The 14,510-nt window shown below is 47.6% G+C and overlaps 1 protein-coding gene across 1 annotated transcript; it reads right to left on the bottom strand.

Annotated features, from left to right (window-relative positions):
• Positions 1 to 5,820: 5,820 nt before the first annotated feature.
• Positions 5,821 to 13,824, bottom strand: PI4K2A (phosphatidylinositol 4-kinase type 2 alpha; the record flags this gene model as incomplete). Its single annotated transcript, XM_077455688.1, is given in 2 exon segments — positions 5,821 to 12,284; positions 13,765 to 13,824. Coding segments are annotated over 2 exon segments (222 nt in total), but the record flags the coding sequence as incomplete, so codon positions are not given.
• Between the last annotated feature and the right edge of the window lie 686 nt (positions 13,825 to 14,510).

Here is a 14,510-nt window from a genome sequence, read left to right as displayed (position 1 = left end):
CCTATGTTCAACTTTACATTTTTCTGTAAAGATGAATTAACACTTTAACCACTTAAGGACCGCGCCCCTTTCTGAGATGTCTTGTTTACAAGTTAAAAATATTGTTTTTTTTTTTTGTTTTCAAAATTGTCACTCTTTGTTTATAGCACAAGAAATAAAAACCGCCAGGATAATCAAAGTGGGGAAAATAGGAGATCAATTTTATTTGGGTACAATGCTGCAGGACGGCTCAAGTGTCAGTTAAAGCGACGCAGCGCCGAATTGCGAAAAATGGCCTGGTCATTAAAAGGGGGTAAATCCTTCTGTGGGCTGAAGTGTTTAAACATGCAGGGTGAAGGAAATCCTGAAACTGTGGTCTTGCTGAGGGTACTTGAGGACTGAGGTCGGGAACATTGACTAAACCCAAAAAAAAAAAAAAATGTATATTACATTTACATTACATTTTTCAGAAATTAAAAACTGATAATTGGCATGTGCGTATGTATTCACCCCCCTTTGTTATGAAGCCCATAAAAAGCTCTGGTGCCACCAATTACCTTCAGAAGTCACATAATTAGTGAGATGATGTCCACCTGTGTGCAATCTAAGTGTCACATGACCTGTCATTACATATACCGTATATACTCGAGTATAAGCCGAGATTTTCAGCCTCTTTTTTGAGGCTGAAAGTGCCCCCCTCGGCTTATACTCGAGTCATCGCTGTCTGCCCGCTCGATCAGCGTGTCGAGCAGACAGACAGCGGCCATTCTATTCAAAAGCCGCGCCTCCGGCTCCGCCTTCGCCTGTGATAGGCGGAACACTGAATTTCCCAGCAGCCTGTGTTCCGCCTATCACGGACATCGTATCATCCTCGTACTACGGACGAGGATGATACGAAGGCAGTGATAGGCGGAACACAGGCTGCTGGGAAATTCAGTGTTCCGCCTATCACAGGCGAAGGAGGAGGCGCGGCTTTTGAATTTTACAATGGCCGCCGAAGAGGGCACGGGACGGAGGCAAGGCAAGGCAAGGCAAGGCACGGCACGGCACGGCACGGGACGGGACGGGACGGAGGCAAGGCAAGGCACGACACGACGGCAAGGCACGGCACGGCACGGGACGGAACGGAGGCAAGGAGGCAAGGCACGGGACGGAGGCTCGGGACAAAGGTAGGCTGGACACACACACACACACACACACACACACACAGGGATGGGTGGATGGATGGAGACACACACAGGGATGGGTGGATGGATGGAGACACACACACACAGGGATGGATGGATGGATGGATGGAGACACACACACACAGGGATGGATGGATGGATGGACACACACACACACAGGGATGGATGGACGGACACACAGGGATGGACGGACACACAGGGATGGACGGACACACACACAGGGATGGACAGGCATGTCTCACCCTCGGCTTATACACGAGTCAATAAGTTTGCCAGTTTTTTTGGGGGTAAATTGGGGGCCTCGGCTTATATTCGGGTCGGCCTATACTCGAGTATATACGGTACACACCTTTGTGAAAGGCCCCCAGAGGCTGCAACACCTGAGCAAGAGGCACCACTAACCAAACACTGCCATGAAGACCAAGGAACTCTCCAAACAAGTAAGGGACAATGCTGTTGAGAAGCACAAGTCAGGGTTAGGTTATAAAAAGTTTCAAATCTTTGATGATCTCTCGGAGCTCCATCAAATCTATCATAACCAAATGGAAAGAACATGGCACAACAGCAAACCTGCCAAGAGACGGCCGCACACCAAAACTCAGAGCGGGCAAGGAGGGCATTAATCAGAGAGGAGCACAGAGACCTAAGGTAACCCTGGAGGAGCTGCAGAGTTCCACAGCAGAGACTGGAGTATCTGTACATAGGACGACAATAAGCCGTACGCTCCATAGAGTTGGGCTTTATGGCAGAGTGGCCAGAAGAAAGACATTGCTTTCAGCAAAAAAACAAAATGGAACGTTTTGAGTTTGCGAATAGACATGTGGGAGATCCCAAAATGTATGGAGGAAGGTGATCTGGTCTGATGTATGGAGGAAGGTGATCTGGTCTGATGTATGGAGGAAGGTGATCTGGTCTGATGTATGGAGGAAGGTGATCTGGTCTGATGTATGGAGGAAGGTGATCTGGTCTGATGTATGGAGGAAGGTGATCCGGTCTGATGTATGGAGGAAGGTGATCCGGTTTGATGTATGGAGGAAGGTGATCCGGTCTGATGTATGGAGGAAGGTGATCCGGTCTGATGTATGGAGGAAGGTGCTCCGGTCTGATGTACGGAGGAAGGTGCTCCGGTCTGATGTACGGAGGAAGGTGATCTGGTCTGATGAGACTAAAATTTGACTTTTTGGCCATCAATAAAAACGCTATGTCTGGCGCAAACCCAACACATCACATCACCCAAAGAACACCATCCCCACTGTGAAGCATGGTGGTGGCAGCATCGTGCTGTGGGGATGTTTTTCAGCAGTTGGGACTGGGAAACTGGTCAGAATTGAGGGAAAGATGGATGGTGCTAAATACTGCTAAAGGGATATTCTTGAGCAAAACCTGTAGCACTCTGTGTGTGATTTGAGGCTAGGACGGAGGTTCACCTTCCAGCAGGTGGTTGACCTGACCCCAAACACACTGCTAAAGCAACACTCAAGTGGTTTCAGGGGAAACCACTTGGAGTGATGGAATGGCCTAGTCAAAGCCCAGACCTCAATCTAATAGAAAATCTGTGGTCAGACTTAAAGATTGCTGTTCACAAGCGCAAACCATCCAACTTAAAGGAGCTGGAGCCATTTTGCAAAGGAGGAATGGGCAAAAATCCCGGTGGTGAGATGGGGGCAAGACTCATAGAGACTTATCCAAAGAGACTTGGAGCTGTGATAGCCGCAAAAGGCGACTCTACAAAGTATTGACTTTAGGGGGGGTGAATAGTTATGCACATTGACTTTTTCTGTTATATTGTCCTATTTGTTGTTTGCTTCACAATAATAATAAAAAATCTTCAAAGTTGTGGGTGTGTTCTGTAAATTAAATGATGCAAATCCTCAAACAATCCATGTTAATTCCAGGTTGTGAGGCAACAAAACACGAAAAAAGCCAAAGGGGGTGAATACTTTTGCAAGGCGCTGTACATTCAAAAAAAAAAAAAAATAATAATAATTCAAGGCTTTCCAGTCTGTCATGGTGACCCTCTAATCTAAATTCTTTCAGTTCCTGGACCCGAACAATTGTACAAATGAGGACTTGTGACTTTTCTGATCTCTGTATTGATCTGGTTCAATGATTTGGCACATACAGCAGCCAGACACGACCTGACCACTAAGAATCGCAGCCCTGTTGATGCCTCCTTTGGCCGGTAAACTAACACAGGAGCCGTGAAGAGACAATGTTGCTCAATGTATGAGAAATCTGCAAGAGCATGTAGAGACCTTTAACAGGATAAATTAAGGTCATAATAACCAGTAATAAATGAAATCACAGTGCCACCTAGTGGATGGGTGGATTTTAGGGATTCTAGCATCATACAGGTACAACCCGAGCGATATTATATGTAATGTCTGCATATCATACATTCTTAAAACCTTTGCATTTTTTGCGTTAGAATATTCCAAAGCAATCGTGTCTTTAATATAGATGTCCATTTTGGGGGCGGTTGGTCAGACCAATGTTTTTTTTTTCATGACCTCCAACCTCCAATGCAGCAGTGGTAGACCAAAGCTTAGCCTCTGCATGCTTCATGTCGTCCTAAGGAGGACCCACTGAAAAGGGACATGATTGAGCAGAGGTAGGCAACCTTGGCACTCCAGCTGTTGAGGAACTAGAAGTCCCATGAGGCAATGCAAGACTGAGAGCCACAGGCATGACGGGAGTTGTAGTCTCACCACTTCTGGAATGAGGAGGTTGCCTACCCCTGTGATAGAGCACTTTTTGCCCCTCTAATTGGTTATCCATAGAAATACCTAATAGGCCAATGATAATACTTTAGTATTTAGTTGAACCACCAAACTACTAAGCGTGTGTGTACTTTGGAAGTAGGGGGGGGGTGATCTGTTCCCCAGGGCCTTAAAGTGGTTGTAAACCCTTACAAACCACTTTGACCTACAGGTAAGCCTAGTTTAAGGCTTACCTGTAGGTCCAAGAAATATCTCCTAAACCTATATGGTTTAGGAGATATTTGCCCGAAAACAGGCACCGCTGTCTACGGCGCATGCGCCGTAGACAGCGGCGCGCAGGCGCACTGAGCACGGCATTCTCAACGACGGAGCTGACGCGCGTGTCGGCTCCCATGCGCATGCGCGGGAGTGACGTCATCGCGGCTTCGCCGAATGACAGCGGCGGAGCTGCGAGACCCCACCAAGAAGATGGATGCGGCGGACTACAGGGGACAGCGGCGACTTCGCTGGCTCCTGTGTCAGGTAAGTGACACATAATGGACTACTATGCGATGCGATGCATAGTAGTCCATTATGCTTTGCCTTTGCAGGGAATGAAAGAGGAAGCATCAGGGTTTACTTCCTCTTTAAGTTGGCCATACACACATACATTTTTTTTTCAGCCTTCAGGATGGACAAATCCCACTGTGGAAGTTGTATTTTTTTTTTACAGCTGGCCCCCACAAGCCATCATAATACCCAACTAGCGCCTGCACCTGGTTGGAATTGTCGTGAACAGAAGGGACCTAGTGCCAGCTGATTCAAAAGTCCATACATCTTTTATTCTGGATAGTAAAGTCACAACCAGCAGGAAGAAAATATCTAAGAGGTTTAGGGGGCCAAAGAACGCCTTCTTTATCAGGGCTCGGACTTGGCTGCCATGCCACTTCACAGCCATTGAGCCCCGCACGCTTGCTGGTGTTCCCTTATGACAGGGATATGCAATTAGTGGACCTCCAGCTGTTGCAGAACTACAAGTCCCATGAGGCATACCAAGACTCTGACAGCCACAAGCATGACACCCAGAGGGAGAGGCACAATGGGACTTGTAGTTTTGCAACAGCTGGAGGTCCGCTAATTGCATATCCCTGCCTTATGAGATAGCCATCCAGGAGGTTATACCAGAGTCCATATCGGAACTCTAATTTTCTGTACACGCAATCGGACTTTGCGCCATCGGACTTATGTTGTCCAAAAGGTTTGTCTGTTCGCACAGCCAACATTTGTCCAATGAAAAAGTTTGTCCGAGGGAGCGTACACGGTCTGATTTTGCCTTAAAATGGCTAATTTGCATGTTTGTTGTCAAAAAGTCAGATAGTGTGTATGGGCCTAAGCAACCAAGTCCTGATGAAGGGGGATTCATTGGACCCCAAAATGTTTAAGACTTTCCTTCTACTGGTCGGGACTTTACTGTCAGAGATAAAGAACATATGGACCTTTGAACTGATCGTTTGGAGCTTGGTTGCTTCTCAAGTTGGGTGTGCCCAAAGCGTCCAAGATCCGTTTGACTAGAACCACTACCAATCAGCATTTGGAGAAGCCCAAGCTTCAAGTCCAGGGCCTCTATTTTATTGGATCTGTTTGGATACAGGCATGGTTCAGAGGACAATTTCCCACTTTGATCCTTTCAAATTTTTTTTAATCAAAGACTGCTGGGTGAGAAGCGCCCAACAATGCCTTTCACTTTTCCCCAAGTCCACCCAAATCTGTTTTGGATACGGTCCTATCAGCATTTGAGCAAACAACCCGTTTATTTTATACTGAAGCCCAACATCTTGCAAGCCAACCAGAATCATGAGCTGATGGTGAGAACCATTGCACTATGACCGTCGGCTCTTCTTTACTCAATTCAGGCAGCCAGCAAGTGGCTAATAATCAAAACAAACAGCCGTTGCTTTAATTGGTTCACATTTATTTATTCTGCTGCAGAGTCCATTAAGAGTCATCATATCAAAGACAAGCATTCCTTCTTCCTAACAAATCCTCAAAGATTTGCAGAATCCATCTTAGCAGATTTTTGTAAAGGAAGCTAAAACATGAGAGTCCGTAACCAAGAGCTTCATAATAAAATATAATAAAACCCTCACTGAGGGTTTAATCGTTTCACTTTGGAACAGGCGCAGGGCGGGCCTTTGTAGGTCAATGGGGAGGAACAAGTGCAAGGAGGACGAGGCGGGCCTTTGTCGGTCAATGGACAGGAACAGATGCAGGGAGGATGCGGCAGGTCTTTGTAGGTCAACGGACAGGAACGGGCATGGGGAGGACAGGGTGGGTCTTTGTAGGTCAACAGACAGGAACGGGCATGGGGAGGACAGGGTGGGTCTTTGTAGGTCAACAGACAGGAACGGCATGGGGAGGACAGGGTGGGTCTTTGTAGGCCAACGGACAGGAACAAGCGCAGGGAGGACAGGACGGGCGTTTGAAGGTCAACGGACAAGCACGGGAAAGACGGGTGGGTATTTATAATTCAGACAGGAACAGGTGCAGATCTTTGTAGGTCAATGGACAGGAACAAGTGCAGGGAGGATGGGGCAGGTCTGTGCAGGTCAATGGGCAGAAACAGACACAGGGAGGACAGGACGGGTCTTTGTAGGTCAATGGACAGGAACAAGGGCAGGGAGAATGGGGTGGGTCTTTGAAGGTCAACAGACAGGCATGGGAAAGACGGGGCAGGTATTTATAGGTCAACAGACAGGAACAGGTATAGGTCTTTGTAGGCCAATGGACAGGTCTTTGAAGGTCAATGGACAGGAACGGACATGGGGAGGACAGGGCAGGTCTATGTAGGTCAATGGACAGGAACAGACGCAGGGAGGGGAGGACATGTCTATGTAGGTCAATGGACAGGAACACCAAATTGATATGACGGATAACTGCGCCAACCCTAAATTAATATCTGTGACAGTAAAAACCGTGTGCATCCACCAGTGACATATTATGCATTAGAATAAACAAATGAAATAAACTCATACAAAGTAGTGATTCAAAATATATACATATGAATTACAACCACAGGAAAAAAAATTACTTAAATAGAGAAAAAAATAAAATAAAATGTGAAAAAGAAAGGCCCAGCGCCGCTCTTTTTCACAAGTAGTTTAACCCCCATGCGCAAGGTTCAAATCTGTGTTCCGCTAATTCGTAATTCACCACAACCATCCAAAGTTTGCACTCACCAGAAAGCAATGATCAAAACACCTCAAATATATGCCTGGATTCGTTATTCCTTTTGTAGAGTTATGCCACGGGTTTCACAATTATACCAATATTCAGTTCCATATGTCTCCACCTTTGAGTGATCTTAAATCCTCATAGAAAACAAACGAACATCATTGCGCAACATTCCTTTATTTTTCTATAAAACATATATCGCAAATGTGCACTGTACACGTTTTGCATCATTCGTGCGTCATCAGGAAGCTTCACGATGACGCACGAGGGATGCGAAACACGTAGAGGCACACGAGCAGCGCTGTCATATCCTGTCCCTAACCCGCATGAAACCGAGGCTTGTACAGCACGCCGGTTCCTGGAGATGGAACGGTGAGCAGAGACACAGCTCGGAACGCTGGACAGACTTTTGCCGGTCTAAAGGCACTATATCGCGCGAGTGCACATTTGCTATATAGGTTTATAGAAAAATAAAAGTAAGAAATGTTGCGCAATGATGGTCGTTTGTTTTCGAGTAGGATGTAAGAACACTGGAAGGTGGACATCTATGGAATGAACATTGATATAATGGTTGTGAAACCCGTGGCATACCCCTACAAAAGGAACAACTAATCCAGGCATATATTTGAGGTGTTTTTATCATTGCTTTCTGGTGAGTGCAAACTTTGGAAGGTGGTGGTGAATCACAAATTGGTGGAACACGGATTTGAACCTTGAACACGACGGGGGGGTTAAACTACTTCTGAAAGAGCTGCAGGGCAGGTCTTTGTAGGGCAACAGACAGGAATGGGCGCGGGGAGGACAGGACGGGTCTTTGTAGGTCAACAGACAGGAATAGGAGTGGGGAGGACGGGGCAGGGCTTTGTAGGTCAACGGACAGGAACAGGAGCTGGGAGGACAGGACGGGTCTTTGTAGGTCAACGGACAGGAACGGGAGAGGGGAGGACAGGATTGGTCTTTGTAGGTCAACGGACAGGAACGGGAGAGGGGAGCGGAGGACAGGACTTTGTAGGTCAACGGACAGGAACAGGAGCGGGGAGGACAGGACGGGTCTTTGTAGGTCAACGGACAGGAACAGGAGCGGGGAGGACGGGGCAGGTCTTTGTAGGTCAATGGACAGAAGCAAATGATCATTGAAAATCAAGGTGTCCTTCAAGTGAGTGCACTCTGTCCTAGTGCATGCAGTTCACTCTGGGCATAGTAAGTGCTATCCGCTATCCTATACAACACTAAGAGAGCCAGTCCACTATAACATGCACAGTAAAATACCATCGCAGCACTATAGTTCAGGCAAGTTCTTTGCAAGGCTATGGGCATGACTCTAAAGAGGTTCTGGGTGAAAGAGTTAAACTCTTTGTCATTTGTGGAGGATTGCGATTTACAGGCCTTAGTTCATTCTACGGGCACAACAAAAAGTCTGAGCTCTTGTCTGGTAGAGTAGTGTTGAGACAGAACAGCTGTCAAGGAAGGTGTTGCTGTACCTACCTGCTCAGTACAATGAGCATCTACGGCAGTCCCTCCGCTAGCAGGCTTTCTCGGGGGCCGCTGGTTTCAGATAAGGAATCAGACTTTAAGTCAATGAGCTCTGGTCTGAATTTCAACAGCCCCCCACTATAAGTGCAATGAGAACCTCTTATAGGAGCCCATACATGCTGGTCAATTATCAAGCAGGGATATATGGCAATGATAAGAGATGGGCAGCCTATGAGTCGGGAATGCATAAAACTTGAGATTGGCAGATCTACAGTACATGGACACATGAGGACACCCTTGGACGATGGAAAACTGACACTCGGGGGTTCACAAATCAAAGTGATCTGACTGGCGGTGACCAAACTTCGAATGATTAAGCATTCAAGCTCTAAGGTTAGCCTGAAGCCGCCCAATATTGGCTTGGGTATGAAAAGGGCAATTCAACTGATCAGATGTAGGACTGTGGATGGAGGTACTTGTATTACCCCCACCATTCACGATTGAAACCTTAAATTTGCACTCAGATCTGACATGAAAGGATCTTATGGACAATTCTTTTTCAAGGTCAGAGCCAGTTTGTGGGCACACACTAGTAAGGGGGGGGGGGGGGGGGGTCAGGCTTTGGGGGACATCAAAACACGTTAGTGGCATTAGATGGAAATTAGACTGCCTCTGGCTTGGCAAGATCTATGTGCCAGTAAATGTGACCCCCTGTGCCTGGAATACTGGGGCAGATCTGCAACAGATGCACAATGGAGAAGTGGTGGGTGTACTTTACACCAGGCTTGCTTCATAGACTACATAGAATACCCTCCGCTCTGTGTTCCCGGTGTGGCACGGCTGATGGCTGTCTAAGAACATACAAACTTTTCTACATATACAGTGAAACTTTGGTTTACCAGTAATGCGGATAACGAGTGTTTTGAAAAACAAGCAACTTTTTTCTTTTTTATTCTGACTTGGTTTGCAAGTGTCTCGCAAAATGAGCAGAATTCATGCTAATGGGCGGTGCAGTAACGCATTTGGCCAGAGGTGCGGGGGCGCAAGGGACACTCGAAACGGTTTGGAGCCATTCGGAAATACTCGGAAACACTCGTAAATACTCACTTTTGAGTGTTCCCGAGCCTTTCTTAGTTCAGCCGAGCTGTCCCCAAGTATTTCCAAGGCTTTCTGGCGCCCCCCCCACCTCTGGCCACATGCAGTATTGCATGTAATAGAAGTCAACGCGCAACAAATTATCTTAATTTCCATTGGACTTCTATGGGGAAACTCGCTTTGATATGCGAGTGTTTTGGATTACAAGTATTCTCCTGGAATGGAATATGCTCGTAATCCAAGGCTCCACTGTAGTTCTGTTTTATGCCCAAAAAAAAAAAAAAAAAATCAATAACCATGCATTGGAAATCTCAATCCTCACCTACCATATCCTTCTGGCTCACTATTGTTAACCATGCTATCCCCCCTTGTATAAGCTGACATATGAAGTCAGAGGATGCCCTAAATTTTTTTTCCAAGATTTGGGATTCCTGGGTTAGCTCAGACCATACCATACCACCTGCCCCCTGATCTGTGGGATATGCATATACCTAAACTCCATAAAGGATCAGAACAAGCAGATTAGATGGATGCGCACGTGCCCTTCAGCCATAGCTAAATGCTCGAGCCGCACGCACTGCGGGGGGGGGGTTAAATATCCATTGTGAATGAGGCCTAAGTGCTCTAGTTTAGCATTACAAATTGCTTACCTTATGGGCATTTGTCTTTGGTTATATACTGCCACAGCAGCTGTCAGACTCCCATAGAGGAGGACAGGCTGCCAGCAGTGGGGCTAGACATTAGCTACAGCTGGAGAGCACAGACACAAACACCATAGCCTCATCCACTGGGGGGGGCTAAACATCCAGTGTGAACAGTGCCGAGACAAGGTCATCCAGGGCAATGATGCCCACCCTCTATTCATGATATGCAAGCTTAGGGGATCCTATGCCTAAGGAGTCTCTTACTTTCCATAATCACTGGCGCTGTCACGCCTCCGACAGCCTTCTAACAGAAGGAAGGCACCCCCATCTCTACAGTAAACCACTGCGCCCAGGGCAGCTGGGCACCCACCCCTTTTCCTGGCCCTGAATGAGGCCCAACTGCTCCCATCTAGCATTGCCTTGCTGTGCGACATGATAAATGTCCCCCCTTTGTGTACCTACCCCTTATTGAGGGAGTATACCTCTTATCTCTCTCAAGGTGGCCCATGAAGGACCACGGAGCTGGGAGCTCAGATCTCTGTGCCCAGTCATGTACATATAAACAAGGAAACCTTCAATAATATAACTGGCCAGCATCTGCCCATACCTGAAACATCAGTCCTGCGTGGAATTGTGGACCATATAAACTAGGTGCTGCAACCTGCATTGGATCAACGCCGGTCACCACAAAGGCAAACAGAGAACATTTGCTTTCTAGGTGCCCTGTTCACACTACAATGGAGCCCCGGGGCGCGGGCTGAGCTTTTCCACAACGGACCAGAGCTCAGCTGGAGGCTTCATATACTGTCAGTTTCTATGTACGATAGCCAAGCTGAGGTGCGTAGAAAGGAATGAAACGTCATTTTGACATTTCAATAAAGTTGAATTAAAAAAAAAAAAAAAAAAAGGGTACACAGTGCATTGCGCTTAAAAGTGCATCGCACCTCTCATTCCCATAACCTTTCACTACAGTAAATCCCTGTGCGCTCCACTGTCAACGCACCCTTAGGGCTGGTTCACACCATGGAATCGCACAGCGGGTGCAGCTGCAGTCCGGGTGGGATGACATTTTCGTCCGTTCATTTGAATGGGACGAAATTGCGCTAGACCTCACCAAAAAAGTAGTGCATGCGCTCTGTGTTTACGACCTGTGGCTGAGGTGGTGTTAACACTGACCCCTCTGACGCCCCACTGCAGATCGTAAGTGCAGAGTGCTTTGAATGCGGAGAACGAAATGCACATGGAACGTAGGTTTCCTGCACTGCGTTCTGGTTTAAGAGACCGTCTGGCGACCCCCCCCCCCCCCCCCCAGCCTAGTCCTGATCTTTCAGTGTATGGGCGCCATAAGTTTGGTCAATGCAATCTGTGGCTTTCCAGCACTTTGCGGAGCCACCAACCTACTTTGGGCACGAAGGCGCCTGTAACACCATAACCAGTGCAGAGATAAAATTGGGAGAAGCCAAGCACGCCTTTTTTTTGTTTTGTTTGGAGGTTTTTTTTGTCCATTGCTGAGGCAGCCAATCACATTCTGGTTTCAGGCAGTAGTACAATTGAGGGGAAAATAGCAGACTAGGCTTGTAGATAATGTAAGATGTCACACCGCTTGCAGAGCTTTCCTTATGGTATGCATGCAGGTGGAAGGTACGGAGAAGTTATGTATACATTCCAGGCAGTGAACGTCAAAGTGCTCCCATCACCCGGGAAGTAAATTTGCCACGCTCGTCCGGATCCAGATAAAAGGCAGGTTTGGAGGTCCACTGCGTTTTCCAGCCCTCGTCGCCATGCTTGCTCGGCAGCGCTTGGGGGTTCAGTCTCTACCACCAGGAGAAGAAGGGCTTTCTGCTCTGGAAGCTCTGTGTATACGACTCGCTGGAGCTTTTCTGATGTGACCGCGCTGTCTCCACTATGACTGGCGGCATCTGGACCAGCTGCAGCGGACTCTTCCCGTCTTTAAGTGCCTGAGTTAGGTTTAGGATCTGGAAGACGCAGATTTAAAAAAATAAAATAAAAATCACTTTCAAAAGAGTGCAACAAACATTCATTTTCCTCATGTGAAGTATCTGATGGGATGATCATCCCCCCGCTGCGCTTCCACCTGGCTGAGGGTCCCCCTGCCACCTTCCCGGGGCTCTCTTGTCCCACCTCAGAACCCAGGACAGAAGCTCCTCCTGCTGACCATAGAGATGATGATTGGGAACCCGAATGGGCCAAATCGTCTCTATGGTCTAAGAAACCAGAAGAGACGAGTATTTCGTCACTTCTGGTTTCGCCGGTTGTAAATAAACAATTCCTGGTTTGAAGAAAGCATTGGATCGTACCAATCCTAGTATGATCTAAAAGTTTTTAAAAGGAGTAGTAGGGTCCAAGCTCGTTTGGCTGCAATACACCTGTGGATCACAGAAGTGCAGTCCGTTCTGCACTCCTGGGACATGTTTTCTGTGAGGGGGGATATGATCTCCATGTATAAATACATAAGGGGGATATGATCACCATGTATAAATACTTGGGGGGGGGGGATATGATCACCATGTATAAATACTTAGGGGGGGTGGGGATATGATCACCATGTGTAAATACATAAGTGGTCCATATCTTGAACTTGGTGTTGAGTTATTCACTTTAAAGGGTAAATTCACCCTTTAAAAAAATGTATACATGGAGATCATATAGCCCCTTATGTATTTATACTTGATGATCATATCCCCCCCCCCCCCTTAATCTCCTTCTCTCAAGAGGGAATCAATTCAGTTCCTCTAATCTTTCCTCATAGCTGAGCTCCTCCATGCCTCTTATCAGTTTGGTTGCCCTTCTCTGCACTTTCTCCAGTTCCCTGATACCACCATCACGAGATATGACAAGCAATCATCTGTGTTGGCTGTGACCACATGACTGATCATGTTATCACAATGACTGCACAACCATGTGATCTGTAATATAGTGCAACACCCAGCGTCATCCTCATATGTACTGCCACTGAGTCGCAATTTGTTGACATCGGTGTGCCTCCCTGATGGGCAAGATAAGGCCACTTCTTTAGCTGAAGGAAGCAACAGGTGTTCCGGGGACAGGTGGGGGGGGGGGGGATTGGGACGGGTGGCATCTGCAACCCCAGGGGGAATGGGTGACATCTGCATCCCTGGGGGACGGACGGGTGGCATCTGCAACCCCAGGGGCAATGGGTGGCATCTGCATCCCTGGGGGACGGACGGGTGGCATCTGCAACCCCAGGGGGGGAACGGTGGCATCTGCATCCCTGGGGAGGGGGGGGGGAAGAGACGAGTGGCATCTGCATCCTGACAATTCCGAGCATTGGATGGTTTTGTCCTATCACTGAATGCATGCAAAAGTAGCAGATAATTTACAGCCACTTGACACTGATGAGGAATTGGACAATGGCTGGTGCAGACACAATGATGAGGAATGTGATGAAATGTAAGAGAAGATCTAGAACCTCACCTGTCCTCTCATCACTGCAATCTGTTTGTGGAACTGTCCTCTGTCAAAGCCGGGATCTTTCTGCAAAAAAATGACAGTTGAGACCATAAGATTAGTACTTCCTACAGCCTGCATGCATCACACCAACATCAATCATCTCCTAAGATTAGGACGTCCTGCAGCCTGCGCACATCACATTAACATTAATCGTCTTCCTGCCAATAAAGGGAATCCTTCTATAGGGAGACACAGAGATTGCCGTCATAGCTGCGTTCTAGTCGCCAGACACCTGATTTTTTTGTACTTATAGGAAAGGTTTATAGAACAAGTCCCAATTCACACTTAGGCCAGCCATAGGCAATTTGAAACTCGGCAGGTTCAGCAGGAAACAGCTGAGATAGGCGGTTCGAAACTCGGCCGGTTCAGCAGGGACTGGCCGAATTAGGCGGTTCGAAACTCAGCCGGTTCAGCAGAAACTAGCCGGTTCAGTGGTGACTGGCCGAGATAGGCGGTTCGAAACTCGGCCGGTTCAGCGGTGACTGGCGGAGATAGGCGGTTCGAAACTTGGACGGTTCAGCGGAGACTGGCTGTGATATGCAGTTCGAAACTTGGCAGGGACTGGCGGAGATAGGTGCTTCGAAATGCAGCCGGTTCAACAAGGACTGGCCGAGATAGGCGCTTCAAAACTCGTCAGGTTCAGCAGGAACTAGGCGAGATAGGCGGTTTGAAACTCGGTAGGTTCAGCAAGAGCCGCCCAATGCTGAATG

This window comes from Lithobates pipiens, unplaced genomic scaffold, assembly GCF_037356315.1.
Source record: "Lithobates pipiens isolate NorthernLeopardFrog02 unplaced genomic scaffold, aLitPip1_a1.2 Scaffold_25, whole genome shotgun sequence".
In the NCBI taxonomy this organism is placed as follows: domain Eukaryota; kingdom Metazoa; phylum Chordata; class Amphibia; order Anura; family Ranidae; genus Lithobates; species Lithobates pipiens.
The sequence above is the reverse complement of the archived record's forward strand: the minus strand, read 5'-3'. Positions and strand labels throughout refer to the sequence as shown.